Genomic DNA, 18387 nt, shown 5'->3' on the forward strand with positions numbered 1-18387 from the left:
TAAAGATAAAAAAAAAAAGAACATTAAATTTCATTACCTACCCTTTGTATTAAAATAAATTAGTAAATTGGGAGACAAATTAAAATTGGGGAAAATAAGAAAGGTGATGCGGGAAAGAGAGAGGAGGTAAAAGGAGACCCACACATTAGACATAGCCAGCTGGTGGTCTCCCATCCTCACATGGTCTTTTAGTGTCAACATCAAAATGGTCCCTTTAAAAAAAAAAAAAAAAAAAAAATTGAATTTGGTATTTTCCAACTTTAACGATCATCCTATACTCACTCAGATCTCATGCCGACCCACCTGCCATCCGTCTATCTCATTATCTGCTGGGTGATCTCAACCTAACCTAACATTTTGATTTTACTCTTCGGATTTTAATGATCATTAAGGCCTTTTAGGACCACTTTTTCTTTAATTTGTGGTTAATTTGTCACTCTTAGTTTGACACATTTTAACCAAATTAAGATAAAGCGGAACATCATTTAAGCAGGGTTGATTAGTTGCATAGAGCATGATTTAAGTGTCAAATCGTTTCATTAGTAAAAGTTGATTAGATTTCCCTACCATATTATGGACTTTCCTTTGTGGGTCTTAGCTAAAACATATTTTCAATGCTTCCATTCCTGTGGGATAGCAGATAAAAAGTAAAAAAAAAAAAAATCTTGACCATTTAATGTTTCCCATTGTTAGATACAAATGTGACATATTTCCTAATTACAAGTGAAAACGCCATTTGGCAGATGGGGAAAGAACTTAGAGACTCTTTTATTTCCTTTTCCTGATGCGGTAGACTGCAAGTTAAGCAAAACAACATTCTCATTCTGCAGTAACTTAACTGCTTCATTTACAAGAAAGAATGAGGAAAACAGAGAGAAAGCATATCATCTGACGCAAAAATCCTAACTCAACGGTTCCTTTTCACAACCTAACTCTTCGTTCATTGGATTTTTCCATTTCCGACCGTTAGTTTGGAAGAAAACCAAGCAACCATATAGACCCCGCTGCATGTTGTTCTGGATGATGAATCTTTTGTCGTCACATTGTATTTGTAGCTTTATTTTCCAAATTCAAACTTAGCTGTATGCCTTACCAACCACAAAATTAATTCCAAACAATCTGTCCAATCAGGAACTTAACCACAAGGTCCACAAAGAAACTTTACTACATGTTTAAGCCAAAGCAGTAGTAGCCTTTTCATTAGTCCGCTAATTAAATCTCATAAAGCAGTAGCTATTTCTGCATAAGTGCTTTATTAATTCCTATCCGAAATTCTCCTACCCTAACCAGCTTTTTCATAGTGCTTTGCGTCACCTGCTGCCACCTCCTTTACATAATAAATATGCATAAAAGAAATTAACTTAAATGTCCAAAGATAATGTGTTTCAAGCAAAAATGTCTAATTTTGGAGGATTAAAGCAAAAATGCCCAACTATTTTTCCATGACGTGGTAGAAAATTTTCCCGCAAGGTGAAGTACCAGCCCTCAAGATCCATATTTTCTAAAAAAAATATCATTTCTTGAGTACCATTTCAAAAAAACGAATCTACATCTATTCAAACATAATAACATTCAATCAACTTATTTAAAATAAGCAAGAATCAACCCATAAAATCAAATATTCAAAATCAAAAATCTTAGTTAAAAACATTCAAAATCTTTATCCAATCAATAAAATCTTAATACTAAAATGAGTAAAACATAACAAGAAACAATGTAATAATAGTTTTTTATCATTTTCATCACCGAAAAGCTAAAAAAATCGCTAGAAAATTATCGATCTCATGGAAGCCTTAGGGGAGAATGAATCTACCATCAAAATATAAGGGTATTTAGTTCAATTCACATAACTTGGGTATTTTAGCTTTATGTTAACAAAAGATAGAAATTTTTGTTTTGTGTGGATATATTTTAAGTATTTAATTTAATTTCTTTATATATAATAATTTTTAGTCAAGATCAATATCGTTAAATTCTACAGTCAAATAATGATAAGCAACTCTTGTGTATTGACTAGAATGATTAGTACCATTATTTGACTATTTAGTGTCCAATCCCATAAGGTTCATAGGCCAGGGGATATGATTCCAAAGGGAAAAATTGAATATGAGTGTGGCCTTCTTGTCAACCAAAGCGAATTTATGCAAGTTGTCTTGGATATAAACTGCAATGGTGCTAATTGCTACAACTGTCTCTTTCTCTCGTTGAAAGTTACAACGTTGGGGCTTTAAAACAGAGGAGACACAACATGTGCTGCATTGCTGGTATTCATCACGCGCATGCATCACTGGTAGAGCTATAACGAGAAGTGGGGTACCTAAAATATACTTTTTCTCTCGCTATTTTATCTACGCATCCGTCATATCATGCTTCTATATGACTTCTATATATGATTGGTAATGTGTTGGAGATGGACTGTTCCACTGGATTATCTATTGGGCTCGACAAACAGGCCTAGTGAATTTTGTTGTACTTAAGGAATGAAACTAGCCACAAGTCTACCTGGTTTATTTGTAGAAACTAACATATTAATATGAGATGAGACGAAGGCCAATTCCGAGCACCATTTAGTTCAAATTCGGTTTGAATAGAAAATGCTCTGATTCAAATTCGTCAAACTAAAATTAATTCAGTTAGGATGAAAATTGATTTAACTCAGCTCGGTTCTAGTTTGACTCGATTTCATAGCTCCAATAAATGGTTTAAATTTATCGCTCGATCGGTTTAAATTAATAGTTCAAATATATAATTCAAATTTATGACTTGAGTTTGTGATTCATTAACAAAATAATATTATTTTACCTAAATAATATTCAAAATTTTTTATTCAAATCAAACCGAGTCACGAATTCAAACCACCAATTCAAACTATAAATTCGAATTAAATTAAGTCACTATTCAAATTAAACTCGAATCAAATACCTCCTAGTTCAAGTGTAGCTTGGTTTAAAAAATAAGTGAAATTTTCTTGTTTGAGTTTGACTCGAATTTAAATCAAACTAATTTGAGCTAAAATAGATCAAATTGAATCAGCTTTTGAAACTAAACTGACTTGAATCACATGTTATATAATAATATATTTAATTAATTAGTTTCTTATTGTTGGGAAATTAATATTCAAGTTATAATAATATATATTTTGGTATAACAATCACCACACCAGCTTGTTAAAATTGTTCATTATAATTAATTATTTAGTTTATGATTTCTGGGGAAACATTGATCAGAGGTTAATTCATTATTTAGTTCATTATAATTCATTCAGCTCGGAATTGGAAGTCAATAATTTAGGGTTCAATCATGGCTGTCATTTGATGGTTGTTTCTATTGTTGCAAGCTAGAAAGTAGAGAAATATAAACAAAGGCAAACCCTTCAACGTCATGTTGATGGAGAAGTGGTATTGTATGCACATATGTTGAAAAGAATGTAGATGTCGAAGCATGTTCTAAAGTTTTTCGTGATATTAGATATTAAATCGTAAGAGCATTAGATGATAGTGCAATGAAAAATAAGGAAAAGACGAATTTCGTATGCATGTAACACCTCATGATGTTAATGTACATCAAATTGTAAAATATATTAATCGTGCATAAATATAATAATTTTATTAGAAAACAAAGTAAAATGTCAAATGATCGAAAAAGAAAGAGATTATTGATTTTTTTTCTCAAAACTATTCTTAGATGTTAACCCATGTTTTCGTTGGTAAATAAACCACATGGAAAGTCGATATTACTATTGTTAGGTTCTTTCATAACGTTTATATCCTTGTGAAAATTGTAAATTCCATATGTTTTAGATGTCATAATTGTAATTGCTCCTAAATATAAATAACCAACTTATCATCTCGTGCACGTGAATTTGTTGAGAGATACTACAATGTAAGTCTAATCACTTGTCGATAGTTTCAAAAATAACAATGAATTCTTTTAAAGGGTTTAAATGATAAATTTTTAAGTTGATAAATAAATTAATAATAATTTGAAATTCATTACAGTTTCATAATTTTGATAGTTGTTTAAACTAACGCTTATCAGAATTTGATAAAGAAAATGGTGCGAATAAAAATTTAATTTATAAATTTAAAGGGTGAAAAGTCATCTCATCAAACCGGGGGGGGGGGGGGGGGGGGGGGGGGGGGGGGGGGGGGGGGGTTTGGATTTGGCCAATATAAAACTTTAAAAGGCCAAAGAACTATTCCCAACCAAGGATTGTTGTTTATCCAAGCATCTCCCCTTTAATTTTGAAAATCTCAAATACTTACCCATGAGTAGTTAAATTTAACGAAACTTTAACCTCTTAAAATTGTATCTCTTTTTCCCTCTTAAACTTTAAAAACTAAAAGTTTTCTCTCAACCTAAGTGTTAAATATTAATAGTTTCTCCTTAAGGCTTGATTTTTAGATCTCTAACGCCAAATCAGACGTCATTGCTGACCATTTATCCCTCCCGAAGCTTCCACTCCCTTCAACAGTTTCTCTCCACTTATTTGGACAACTGATCGATGTTGAATGAGGTTGGAAGACGACAGGAGATGAAGAGTTTCGTCTTCCCTAATGAAACTCTTAGTTTTTCAGAAGAATATCGATGTCGAACGGATATCTAAATGGATAGAGAGAGATTGACGGAGGGAGAAGAAGTTTCAGGAGGGATAGACGGTTGGCAATGTTGCAGGATTTAGCGTCGGAGATCTGGAAACCAAACCCTAGGGAGAAACTGTCATTTTTTAAAACTTTGGTTGAAGATAAATTTTTAGTTTTTAAAGCTAAAGAGAGAAAAAAAAGATTGTATTTTAGTTTATTTTTAATATTATAGATAAAATAATGATTTTACTTTTATTATCACTAAATTTAACTGTTTATAAGTTGATATTTGAGATTTTCAAAGTTAAATAGGAGATAGTTAAGAAAACAGCAACGCTTGCGTGGGAAATGGTCGTTTGACCAACTTAAAAACCCCAAAAATCCCAAAATTGCTTTGCCTTTGTAGAACAGGACACAATAAATAAATGAAAGAAATAGACGGAGCGTATCTTCGAGTCATCGTCTCACAGTGAAGCTTCCAAGTCGCGTAAGCCTCAACTCGACCTTGGCAATTGGCATATTACAAGTCAATATTTTTTCAAGTTCACAAACAAAATTTTTTTTTTTCTGCAGAGAAAGAAGCGATTGATATCCTGAGATCAAGTGATCAAGCATCATCATCAACATGTCTGGTGGCATCGCACGTGGCCGTCTTACTGAGGAGCGAAAAGCATGGCGCAAAAATCATCCTCATGTAAATTTTCTTCAATTCCTGCTCTCACACACCGCTTTTTTGACGTCTATAGTTATATTTTTTATCCGTTGAGTTTGGTTATTAATTATCTGTTTGATTTCCTCTTTTAGGGTTTTGTGGCCAAACCTGAAACTGCTAAAGATGGCTCCGTGAATTTGATGGTCTGGGAGTGTATTATTCCTGGCAAGGCGGGGGTTAGTGTGTTTATTTATTTTTCTGTAAAAGCTTGCTTTTGATTTTTGATTTCTTAGTAAGATATGATATCCTAGTTTAAACCTTTGAATTGCTGGACTAGAAAACAAATTCTTAGAAGAAATCTGTTGTGCATTTTTGGGCTCTTGGATGGTTATATGTGTGAAATTGAGGCTAAAATATTCTATAGTTCAATTTATTAATATATGCCCTATGGGTTTATGGAGCTATAATTCCTTTTTATTTGATACTTTTGTTTGTTGTGGCTTTCACATTTTGTGTTACGGTTGTGCTTAAGGGAATACAATGTGTAATGTGTGCACATTGCTTCCATATATATCATCGTAATTTGTCAGAGATCATCATCAGGTGTCATCCTTTGGGATGTTAGCATTATCAGATGGTTTGTTGAAGAAACACTAGATTGAGAAGGACATAGTAGTGACTTCTATAGCTATTTCTTCAGGGTTTATGCCATGGTGATTTACATGTGTAGGTGGAGAGAGATAATGAAGCAGACTTTGGTATTCAACTTTTAGGGGGCGTTTGGTTTGGGTAATGTTTTATTATCAAAATAGAAAGATTACTTTGAAGTTAGATTACTTAGATGGGTATAAATGATTACTATGTTTGATAAAATTTTGTAGGTATAAATAATTATTGTGTTTGGTTAAAGGTAATAAAAGATTACTAGTAAATTATTTTATTTAAATGTCATTGAATATAATTATTTTTAATTATTTTTAAATATTTTTTATATTATTTGTCATATTAATTAAAAATAAATTTATTTTTGTTTCAAAAAAATAATAAATAATAATATAATTATAATAAAATCAAAATTACTTCGGTAATCTTTAAATACCTAAGGTGAAGATGGTAATCAGATTACCACCTATATTACCTACCACGTCAGTATTGGTAATAGAAGATTACTATAATATTTTATTACTGACAAACCAAACATGGAAATAAAAGATAGATTACCAAAGTAATCTTAAAAAACCTAAACCAAACGCCCCTTAGGGATATGTAAATTACTTATTATTTAGTGCCAATAGATATTTTACTGCACTGTTTGAACATTATTGACCTTCCTGATTCTGCAGACTGACTGGGAAGGTGGCTTTTTCCCACTTACTCTTTACTTCAGTGAAGATTACCCAAGCAAACCCCCAAAATGCAAGTTTCCCCAAGGTTTCTTCCACCCTAATGTCTACCCTTCTGGAACTGTCTGCCTGTCAATCCTCAACGAGGACTATGTATGTTCTTCTCTGCTTTTTTCCTGTACTCTTGCAAATCATGTCAAATATTGGATCAGCTGTATTATCAGCTTTACTAACATGTAGTTTTCTGTAGGGATGGAGACCGGCCATTAATGTGAAGCAAATTTTGGTGGGCATTCAGGATTTGCTGGACCAGCCCAATCCTGCTGATCCTGCACAGACTGATGGGTATCAGCTTTTCATCCAGGTCTTTTTCTATCCCTACAAGATCACAATTCTTAGTTTACCTGAAGTGTTTAGCTTTTTTTTTTTTTTTTTTTCTAAGAAACAAAAACTTTTCCTAATAAATGTGGCTTTGACATTGGCAGGATCCTACTGAGTACAAGAGAAGGGTGCGACAACAGGCCAAGCAGTATCCACCAGCAATATAATTTATGTTTGCTTTTCTGGATATGAGTAACTTGTTTGTATATCTTGCATTGTTTAAGTCTGACTCTCTGTGCAAGAGTGAAGCAGCTGAATTATTGGTGGCAGATGAATGTTTTATGTGGGTATAACTATTGCCTATTTCAGTTATGAAGGGTATTTTTATAAGATGTCTTGAATTTCTTTTATATGACTATGTATACTCTCGGAGATGATATGAAATTTGCTTAGAGTCTATAAAGATAAGAGTCGCTTTTATAATTAAGTGCATGAAGCATAAATAATTTTACCATAAGAAAAATCAAAAGCAATTTGATGCTTTATGTAATTGTACTGAGATTGTCTGATGCTCATTTAAGGTTTTATATCTTCATGATAGACTTAATGTATAACTGTAGAAAAAAGAGTTTAGGTTCACGAAGTTTATTTGCTTTAAAATCTGATGGACTCTCTTAGAGGAGGGTTGTGTTACAGGGTAACACCCTTCAGAGAAGGTGTAAAAAAGAGAAAAGAGCTTGTGGTCCATGCATGTACCATAGTTGGTTGCAATCATTTTTCATTGGCAAAATAAAAAATTGAGATGAATCTTAAAGCATTTAGACATGAAAGCGTAGGATTGTATGTTATGCAATTTCTATCTTATTTAATTTAATTTAATTTTGTTTTAACAAAAAATTGATTAGAGTCAATAGGGTTTAGTGACTATTATAAATTTACATTTACTTTTCAGTTCTCAAGCTGTTTTGTATATTTTAATATCCTCAGAGCCTTCATGTCATTGTAAGGTGACGATTTGCCATCTTCAAGAGCTTTCGTTGCTAACTCTCTGTGATGGTCGACTCTTTTCCTCATCAGTACCGCAACATCTTTATTATCTGTGTCACACAAAATGCGTAGCTGTCAATAAATTCAAGGTGATATGCTTGTTGGCCATACCTTCCAAATTTTATTACCTGTCAAGACTCCAAATTTCTTCTCTTGAGTTGACGGCCTTTTGTTTTAAAATTGCTCCACAAAATTGGCAAGGTGACCATGGGTATGGCAGTGTGCACCCTTTTGGGTGTAGAGTTTTAGTAAGCAGTTTAAGAATGCTCCCATCGCGGATACTCAGGTATTAAACTCTGCTGTACGCATTTCATTGTGCTCAAAAGTATTAGCAACCCTCAAACCATGAAATGTCTGGTTAATCTGGTTTTTGTCTGTGTTTCTTGTCGACATTGTGTGTGTAAGAATGTTTCTGACTACCCAAATCAAGGAGCATCCTGATTCTTTCATTGCCCGAAGTATTGCGTTTTGAAAAGCCACGTTGGTGGTTATTGTTGTGCTGACCCTTATTCCATTTGGAGGCCTGGTGCCATGTAGGAAGGCACATTACTTCAAGTTGTTAATCTTTTAAAACAATGGTGGAATCTCAAGGAAAGGGATAGTTTGTGTGTCAATGTATGGATAGGTCATAGGTGGAAGGAAAATGCAGTTTCATGATTAATTAACGGATGATTATTGTGATCATGCTGGAATCAGAAATGAATACCCTTCTCCACAACTACTTTCAAATGATGACTGAATTCCAAGTTGGCCCAAATTAAATCTTAATATTCTGCTATCTTCTGATTTATTTGTACCGTAATTTGGATGAGATCCTCTTTAGTAACTCAGAACTACTTCCATATCATACAATGTTTTTAGTTCTACCAGCCTGCTGAATTTGACCAAGAAAACAGCCTTTTTCTTCTGTTCAATCATATAAATGCACAACATGCATACTATTCTTAGCTTAGACTTCCACCCATTCCAACTTCCCCTGGGTTTATTATTTTTTAATTACTTTTCTCGTTCTTGTTGTCAACTGTCAACCAAGTTTAAGCATCCATTAATTAAAAAACTAAATTCCAACCCATTAAATACTTTTCTTAGTAAGGTGAGCATCTTGTCTTCATGTCATTGGTCCATCCAGTTCCAGGGGAAGTCTTTCTACCTCTATGCTCGAATCACACACTCCGCTAAAATTATTTATTATAAATTTTATCAAATAGAGATAAAGAAAATCACAACTGACCTTCAGTTATTGAGTGAAAAGGGATGTTAAAGATCAATGAAACATTGGCATTGAATATGTACAAAGAAATGAATGCTTGAGAAGGCAAAAGTATAAAAGACACAAGTTAGAGAAGTAAAAATATATGCATGTATAGTCCTCTAAATCTCGTTGTAAAACTCTGATTCTCTGTCTTTGTACTTCGAAGATGCCACTCGCACAAGAACCACATGATTCAAACCAAAAACAAGACAAGCTGGATGGCACCAAAGCCAAAATCTGTTGATCATCCTCCTATCTTGTGGCTACAACACTGTGTTTGGGGATCTACCAGAACTGTCCAAAGCAATTTCAAATAAATCAGCCTCAGACTCTTCATCAAAATCTGATGTTCTATTATGATTCCCTGGATTGTTTCCGCCTTTCATTGTCGGTCGGTTAAGCCACTGAGAGTCAATTCTTCCCATGGAGAATAGCTCTTTGCTGTCTTCATATCCAAGAGCAGCAGCTGGGGAATTCACAAGAGGGCCAATGAAGCATGGATTTGATGTCCGTTGAGCATTTGCTGGTGCATATGTGAATGCGCTTTGCCCAAAGTTGACAAGAACTATAACATCATCATTTGCTGCAATTGTTGGGTATAGTGGAGACCCAAATTCCTCAGACTTGCAATGGATTACATGCACTAGCTCTGAGTCCACTGTAAAAAACACCTTCTTTTGCCTTGGGTCAAACCCACAACCAATTACCTTGTCTGTTCTTCCCCATTCTGTTTTTTCGGATTCAAAAGCTAGTTTAATCCCTGAAAAAGATAAAAAACTCTTATGGTCAGCATAAAGAATCATCTGAGCACTAAGAAGGCTGGAATCAACTATTAAAATTTTAGTTGTACAGATCATAGAGCATTAGTTTTTATGAATTTGGATCTAACAGCTTTATACCTACTTCATATCCATTGAACACTATTGAAGGAGAGCTCAATAGAAGGATCTTGGCTTAAACTAATGAAATATTATTAAGCTATTATAATTCATGACCATGTCATCTAGGTGGCCTTTTCTCATCATCTTTCACCAATTTTGGGACCTTTTAGGTGAGGGATTCATTCAGTAATGGGTTGCCACTTTGTCTCTGCTAATACTGAGAATAATTTTGTTACAGCTGCATTACTTATGACTTGATTCTACTGAGTTGCAGATACCCACAAAAAAAAAAAAAAAAAATTAAAGAAGAACAGAAAAATGACTTTACCATCAAGATACACAGAACCATTAGAGTTGAATCCGATTGATCCTGGATAGCTTCCTGGGAGTCTTAAAGGAAGAGAACCACCAGCAGTGAGTCCCAAAGATAACATCACTGCTTCACCTCTGCTATCATCTTTACCAGCAAGCTTCAAATCTTCAATCTTGTTAATATTATGAGTGCTGGTAACATGGACTAAAGACTCTGAATTGGCCATTTCATTAGAATTTTCTTGGATGAGTTTAATCTTCTCACCTTCCCTGACTTTTCCGTTTAGTTCACGATCGTCACGTGAATGTAGAATTGTGATTTCGAAAAAAGCCTCTTGGGGAAAAGCAGAGTTTCCCAGGGGTGGCCCTGGCAAAGGCAAAGAAGTTCTAATAACAGAAGCAGCGGCCATAGAAGGATTGTTTAGGCTGACTTTCTTTAACCCTGAATTTAGCGTAATCTTTTGCATAAAATCAGCTGACCCCGGAGAAACTTCCCAAGTTATATCCGTTTGTGTTTCTCTTCCATAATCACCAACTGCACATAATCCTAACAGGCTTGACCGAGATGATGGAGATGACGACATGTAGTTTGTGAAACCAAATCTAGACCATCCATTTTCAACAGCGTCTGTAACAAGCGCTGGATGATCAGCCCAGTTGAACAACGGCATCGTCGGAACCCCTCGACGGAAAACATAATAACTTCCTCTTCTCTTGCTATCCAAATCAAGATGATTATGCAAAGCCGCCCGGTGAAGTTGTGCAATCCCGGCTTGCAAATTCTCAGGCCTAGTTTGATTGGGATCAATAAATTGCTTTGGTTGCTTATAACAACACCATCGCCAAATGAACATGATAAAAAGGATTGACAGAGCTCCTATGGAAACTGCCACCAGTACAACGTGTGTCGATTGAAGCATCTCTCTTCTTCTTAAACTGACTTTTTGTTGTTATTCGGTTAATTTAAGAGGGTTTAGATGGTGGGTTTTGAAGAAATATTTTGTAAAGAAAGAGAGGTTCAAGAAGGAGAGAGATATAATAAGGAGAAGAAAAACAGACAAATGGCAGGCGTGCGGGGACCAAGACTGGTTCAAGAAAGGCAAGAGCATTGACCATTGAGTAAGCTGAAACAGTAAAGTGGCCAAGCAGTTACATTACAAATCCTCAGAGATTTGCCATTAACATCTTTACCATAAAAAAAAAAAAAACGCGTTGGTTGTTTCACTTTCCATTTTCATTTTTCAAAGGAGAGAAACAGAGACGCATATTGATGTTGTGTTTTGAACCAACCAAAACTCTTCTAGAAGGACAAAAGCAGAGATTTCCAATGGTGGACTAATGAAAATTATTTATTGGAAATTGGATTGTGGAAGGAAACAGTGAAGCATCACGGGTTTCCTCCCGTACAGGCAATCCGGAGACTGGTAAAAAAATAAAACAGCGACATGGTTCAAATAAAGGAACATAAATTTTATTGTAAAATGAGTTGGTAGTTTTTTGTCTGTCCGAGAGTTAAGTTAATCCCATGTTGTTGACATATGTTACAAAAAAAATACCGTCAGGATTCTGGAAGGAATATATGTGTATACCCCATATCGAAAGCTTGTCTCATTTGGGTTCAACTCTGGCCTTTGAGTTTGACAGAAGAGCTAAAGGCTAAGCACAGCAAGATACATTTTAAGGATGGGCAGCCTAAGCCATTTTGGGGCGCATGTGGGACTTCAATTTTCTTTCATTTTCTTTTCTTTTTTATTGGTATTCATTTTGTTCAAGTTGGGGGCATCTTGACTTATCCGGACAAGTAATAAAATCTGAAATTTCATTTATTTGATATAATTAGTCCAACCTCAACAGAATAATTCGATTCAAGTAAGGTTTCTCAAGAGAAAAAAGAAAAACAAAAAAAGAAGTTGGAGTAAGACTAGCCTCTATGATGGAAAATTTCTACTCATTGCTGAATGAAAAATTAGTGAAGGGGAGCCCCAGCGGACCGTAAACAAAAGTTTACAGGGGAAAGATACTTTTATTGTATATAATTTTGGCAATGGCTCGAGCTCAAATATTATAAGCAACAACTCAACTAAGCAAGCCCCCACCAAACTTGGTTGCTTACGTCGTTATCATTCGTCCGCTGAATCAATTCGAAAATATGAAAGCGATTATGGAATTAATTTATGGGTTATCCTATTTGGTTGTAGTTGATTTAAGGTGTCTACCATAATTCTGAGGATAATTCAAGGGAACATCATTAAAATGAAAGGGAAAATGGTTAAAAAATCTGTTTATCTTCCTTAATCACTGAAAATTATTTTCATTAAGAAGAGAGATTACAATGTCATTAATGCCTAAGATAAGATTGTTAGCCATATGAATGGTATGTAAATATGATATTAGCCATATAAATGGTATGGTGATATGTTACCAGGTTTATGCCCTTACCAAACTAATAGCTCAAATCAAGGATTTGGATTTTTTTTTTATTAATAGTTTAATGCTTTTAGCCAATTATATATATTCAGTTTTGAATACCCAATTAAATATTTAGATAATATGTTTATCATGTGATTAGATGAATTTGAATTAAAAATAAAATAATACTCAATTATATAACATTGCTTTGTAGCCATATTAGTTTACACACTTTTGTATAATAATAAAACTATAACTATGTATACAGTTTTGAATACTGATTGGATATCCAGAGAATATGTTATCATGTCATTTAGTGATTTTATATTAAAAAAATAACATTCAATTTTATGATAACATATCATTTGAATATCTAATTAAGTAATAAAACTAATGCAGAGAGCGTTGCTTTTGGTATAAATAAGGTTGTATATGTATACACAATACACACAAAAGATTGCATAAACTATTTTGCATTTCTCTCCAAAGTTCCAACACTGAAGTTCATGTTATAATGTATGATGATCACTTTTAAATATAATGCTTCAGTAGAAGAAAACAGTTGGACTTATGAAGTTAACCAGTGTTAAGTAATAGTATTATAAATGCATCAGAAAACAAGATTAGTTAGACAGATGATATAGAAAATTGTATAAGCAACAGAAAGATGACAACAGACTGTATAAAAAATGGTGATGCCTTCTCTCTCTCTCATCTGGCACTGACACGGGTCATTTTTTATAAAGGAAAAGAGAAAGTGAAAGAAGATAAGCCAGCATGAGGATTATCACAGCAAATATAACTTTTTTCTGGGTGTGGCAAAAATTAGTACTAGACAAATGCATTTAAGTAAGAGCTCATTCATCACATTTGTCTCTTCACTTGCAGACAGGAGTTGGCACAAGAAATGATTGGTTATGGAGTTGCTTTCTGAATCCCTCATTGGCAGGGCAGGATATTATGGGACTTGGGAAATCAAAATTTCAATATAATCAAGAATAAGCCTATCTTTGGAAACAAAAGGTCCTTGGTTCTGTATAAATTATAAGTCTTAAGTACTAGAATATGTACAACAGTTGAACAGCAGCACATCTTTTTCAGTGAACCAACAGTGAAATCTGCCTTGTTCATCATCCTTCAGTTGCAGCTCTACAGAAATGAGAAAAGAACATTTAATCATAGACTTGAAAAAAAAAGTTGCATGGACTCATTATGGTTTTACATCATTTCCTGACCCTTACCAGAATTTGATACCTCGAATAAGGATGGATTTGAACTAAATTAACTTAACTTAAATTAGTGTTCAATTCGAAATTAGAGTTTTAGTTCAACAATTCTGTTCAAATCCTCTCGGGTAATATTGTTCATCTCTGATGATATTATTTATCTCATTAATAATATTATTTATCATATCAATAATATTATTTATCCTATTGGTGAACTCATGCAAGATCTTTCAGCAATTCGAATGAATGATGTAATTGATAAACACTCCCAACGATGAAAGTTCTCTGTATAAAGTAAATGGGCTTTGATGTTTTTTCACGATTCCATTGATAAAAAGGCCCATTAGAGAATCAGGCTCTACAAAAGCCCAACTCATCCATCTTGATGGATCCATCCCGTGGTATAATACAAGATCCGACCCGGATATTGTCCACTCTCCTTCCTTATCTGAATCTCATTCATGTTCGCTCTTAGTCACGGAGATCGGTGGCACACTGCGCAACAAATGAAAAATGAATTCCCTATCCCTTTGCAACTCTCTCGACCCTCACACTCTGAAACCCATTTTTCAAAAAAAGGACCTCCATTTCTCTCAATCTCTTCTGTTTCACAATTTTCCCTCTAATTTCAAAACCAAACTCAAACCACTCTCATCCTCATCACGATGTTGCATCAAAGCCACCTCAGCCAATCACGCCGCAACTTTCGAAATCGATATGGTCAGAAACAAGCAAGGAGTCTACACACAAAAAACTAACAACAAGGTCGTTGTTTTGTGGGACCTCGATAACAAGCCACCACGTGGCCGTCCGTACGATGCGGCCATGTCGTTAAGAAGGGTAGCTGAGAAGTTTGGGGAGGTAACTGACATATCTGCTTACGCTAACCGTCACGCTTTTATTCACCTCCCTCAGTGGGTCATCGAGGAACGCCGTGACCGCAAGTCGTTGGACATTTTTGAACGCAGAGGAGTTGTGATCCCCAGTGATCCGTACATCTGCGGAGTGTGTGGTCGTAAATGTAAGACCAATCTTGATTTGAAGAAACATTTTAAACAGTTACATGAACGGGAGCGGCAAAAAAAGTTGAATCGAATGAGATCGTTGAAGGGAAAAAAGAGACAAAAATATAAAGAGAGGCATATAAGTGGGAATGAGAAATACAATGAAGCGGCGAGGAATATTTTGAAGCCCAAAGTTGGTTATGGGTTGGGTTCGGAGTTGAAGAGAGCTGGTGTGTTTGTTAAGACGGTTGAGGATAAACCACAAGCTGCAGATTGGGCGTTGAAGAGACAGATGCAGCATTCTATGAGTAGAGGGATTGACTGGCTGTTTTTGGTGTCAGATGATAAGGATTTTAAGGAGATGTTGAGGAAAGCGAGAGAGGCGAATTTGGGTACCGTTGTGGTGGGAGATTCAAATAGAGGATTGGGGCAGCTAGCAGATTTGTGGGTGCCATGGATAGGGGTGGAGAATGGGGAGTTGACAGAGAAGGATTTGGTGCCTAGGAGAAGGAGTAACGAGGGTTTTGAGAGGAATGAAGATGAATTGTTTTCTGTTAGGCAGTTTGATGGAGGATTTGGTTTTGAGGGTGAAAGGGATTTGGATGACGTGGTTAATGTGCTTGTTGGTGAAAGAAACGAGTTTCGTGGTGTGAGGATATCGATGTTTTCAGAAGGAGAAGAGGAAGATGAAGATTGGGTGACTGACGAAATGGATGGAGACTATTTCTTAATGGAAGAGGGAATTGAAGACGTAGATGGATACTATTGAGATAACAAATGCAGTTGTTTATACGAGACACGTCGTTGGAGCACATTGATCTTTAATGGAACGAAAAGAGCTTGCACTCTTCAGTTGAGAGCAGAATCAGCCTATTGAATGCTTTGTCGACATATGGTGTCCTGGTTTTTCCTCTCAAGTAAAAGTGGATATTTTATAATGCATTTAGTCATTTGATTTTCTGAGAATGCTTGTGCGATCATCAAACACTCCTATTTGTTCTCAGATACCGAAAGTAGATGCTTGTGGTCTTCAGATATGAAATGGGTGTATGTCTGACCTAAAGTCTTAGCATGCTTCTTAAGTTAGATTATAGTCAGAGTGATATACTGTATTAACTTCGCTAGTATTACATAATGAGAACTGTGGACATTGCCATTCATCGCAATCATTTTTTGTTTCAAGTATCATTTTAGTATACATATGATTATGATGCTCACTCATTAAAGTGCCTCTTGTGATGCTTGATTAGAGCTTTATATAATTTTATGAGGCATAAAGTACTCGGTGGTTATTGTCAACACATCTGTCTTACAAACTCTTGGTCATCCAAAATTATGCATTTGCAAATTCATCATTCTGGTTTCACTTTTAATCTGTGCACGTCAAGGCTGATGGGGTGGAATATATGTTTGTTTGTTGAAAAGCTGCTCATTTGTTATTGACTACATGGTGTTATTCATTTTTTCTGCTTTGAATGTTGTGGCTTGTTTTCTCGCTGGCTATGTGAAAATGATGATAAAAGGATCCTATTGACCAGCATCTGCAGTGATTTTTTGTGTGTCAAGAGGAGCATTGCTTTTTGGTGTATCAGGATGAGCAAGAAATGAATAAGTAAATTTAATGAAAATAGTAGGGCGTGGAAAGCAATGGCAAAATTAGTTCCTACTTCCTAGAGGATTTGCTTATAAAAAATCTATTCCTATAGGATTGCCATCGAGTTTCAACCACTGGTTCACTCCAGTACTTGCCTGGAGAACTCAGTGTAAGCTGGACTTGCCCATGCAATTTCATTTCATCATTATACTTGATGAACAGTGTAGCATGAACCTTATTTTGGTTACACTTCGTTTATGCATTAATTTTGCTTTTGTTGAAATTAATATTGCCTGTATTATTAATGGTTGGTTGTTGGCTTTTATTGGAAATGGCTAAACAGTATTTACTGCTCCCATTTGTCTGTCCTCTAAACTAATTGTGCTAGAGAGCTCATGAGCATTTCACTAAAGAAAGATTCATGGCACCTAATGATATGATCGCAATTGTTAGAAGAATGGTCTTGGCCAAATTAGCATACTAGATATCTTTTATAATGTGAAGTCACTGGTCTCAACTCTCAAGTTTCATTTATCTTGATTGCTCTGTTTGTTAAAAAAGAAATGAACGGAAAACTTTCTGGGGTTAGAAAAGGTTGCAAATTTCTTCTAGATTGTTCTTTGATCAACTTATCTATCTTATGTCAATTCAATGTAATGAAAAATATTTGGTCTTTGAAAAAGTGATGGTCGATATTGATTTTTGAATTTGGAGTGGCATATTTCTTCTCATGAAGCATTAGTATCCTGGAATTCATGACCCCTGACCAGCAGAGGTCCTTTTCATTGTAGTGGTGATGAGTTATTTAAAAGCATTGTGATTGTGAATTTGGTGGTCAGGTTCAATGGTTTGGTGAATCCACTCAGAACAGATTGTAAGAGCGCTTAATGTTTACTACTTACTCTATAGGAAGGTGGAGACAGATTAGACCTTGGATTAGTGATGTTAACAGTTATAATTTGCATAATCATCTGATGTTACAGGTAGCAGTGGATGCCCTGATTGAACTATTTTGATATTAATCAATGAGATAGGAAATTGAAGATTAACATGGGCAGTTATTTGCTTGATGGCATTGATTTGGGTGGAAAATATCTGGGCTCTTCCCATTCTAAGTTAAAATCAAGCATTGTTTTCAAAAATACCACAGGCAGAGCAATAGAACTTGCTGTCATTCTAGGGAAAAGTTAATGGAGAGTGTCGGAGTAGAAGTTTGTAATGGAACAGGAGTGAGTTGAGAGCAGCTCCTGGGCAGAGGTAGCCTTGTCTCTAGCAGTCATTTTTCAAGCAACAAGTAGCGTAAGAGACGAGAACTCAAACTCTAAAATGGAATAATATTATAATTGGAAATGTAGAATTATTTGTTGATATGTTTGCCGACTGAATCTTCCAGTTGCCGACTGGGCACACTCTCCCGTCCTCGTGCTGCAACTCTCTATATAATAACAATTTATATCACTTTTGTCTCGGTGGGGAGGGAGAGAGGCAGGCTGTCCAAACTCCAAATTCCGATTGCGCTTAATGTCCACACAATACTAATTTGATATAGTAGCTACGGAGGAACTGATTTATCTTTGGAAAGAAAATTCAACTTAAATAAAAGTTGTTAAAAAAGAAATTGTGATGTAATGTGATTGATTGAGACTATTAAATTAAAAGTAATATTATGTATATAATTTTATATATAAATAATTACGTATTATTATATAATTTGATAGTTTTAAATTAATTATAAAATAATATTTAATCATATAATAATATAT

At 34.8% G+C, this 18387-nt stretch overlaps 3 protein-coding genes across 3 annotated transcripts; 2 read left to right on the plus strand and 1 right to left on the minus strand.

Moving 5' to 3' along the window:
- The first annotated feature begins 4934 nt into the window (after positions 1-4934).
- On the plus strand, positions 4935-7291 carry LOC123202661 (SUMO-conjugating enzyme SCE1-like). The gene is made up of 6 exons (XM_044618660.1): positions 4935-5070; positions 5157-5277; positions 5388-5471; positions 6579-6731; positions 6829-6942; positions 7064-7291. Exons 2-6 carry the CDS (start codon positions 5209-5211, stop codon positions 7124-7126), a joined length of 483 nt encoding a protein of 160 aa, XP_044474595.1. The 5' UTR covers positions 4935-5070; positions 5157-5208; the 3' UTR covers positions 7127-7291.
- A 1866-nt stretch (positions 7292-9157) lies between these two features.
- Positions 9158-11582, minus strand: LOC123202976. The gene is made up of 2 exons (XM_044619125.1): positions 10408-11582; positions 9158-9958 (listed from the first exon to the last, which is right to left on the minus strand). Exons 1-2 carry the CDS (start codon positions 11309-11311, stop codon positions 9462-9464), a joined length of 1401 nt encoding a protein of 466 aa, XP_044475060.1. The 5' UTR covers positions 11312-11582; the 3' UTR covers positions 9158-9461.
- A 2876-nt stretch (positions 11583-14458) lies between these two features.
- Positions 14459-16187, plus strand: LOC123203598. Its single transcript, XM_044620034.1, has one exon. The coding sequence runs from the start codon at positions 14540-14542 to the stop codon at positions 15797-15799; it is 1260 nt and encodes a 419-aa protein (XP_044475969.1). The 5' UTR covers positions 14459-14539; the 3' UTR covers positions 15800-16187.
- Positions 16188-18387: the final 2200 nt, after the last annotated feature.

This window comes from Mangifera indica, chromosome 19 (assembly GCF_011075055.1).
Source record: "Mangifera indica cultivar Alphonso chromosome 19, CATAS_Mindica_2.1, whole genome shotgun sequence".
In the NCBI taxonomy this organism is placed as follows: domain Eukaryota; kingdom Viridiplantae; phylum Streptophyta; class Magnoliopsida; order Sapindales; family Anacardiaceae; genus Mangifera; species Mangifera indica.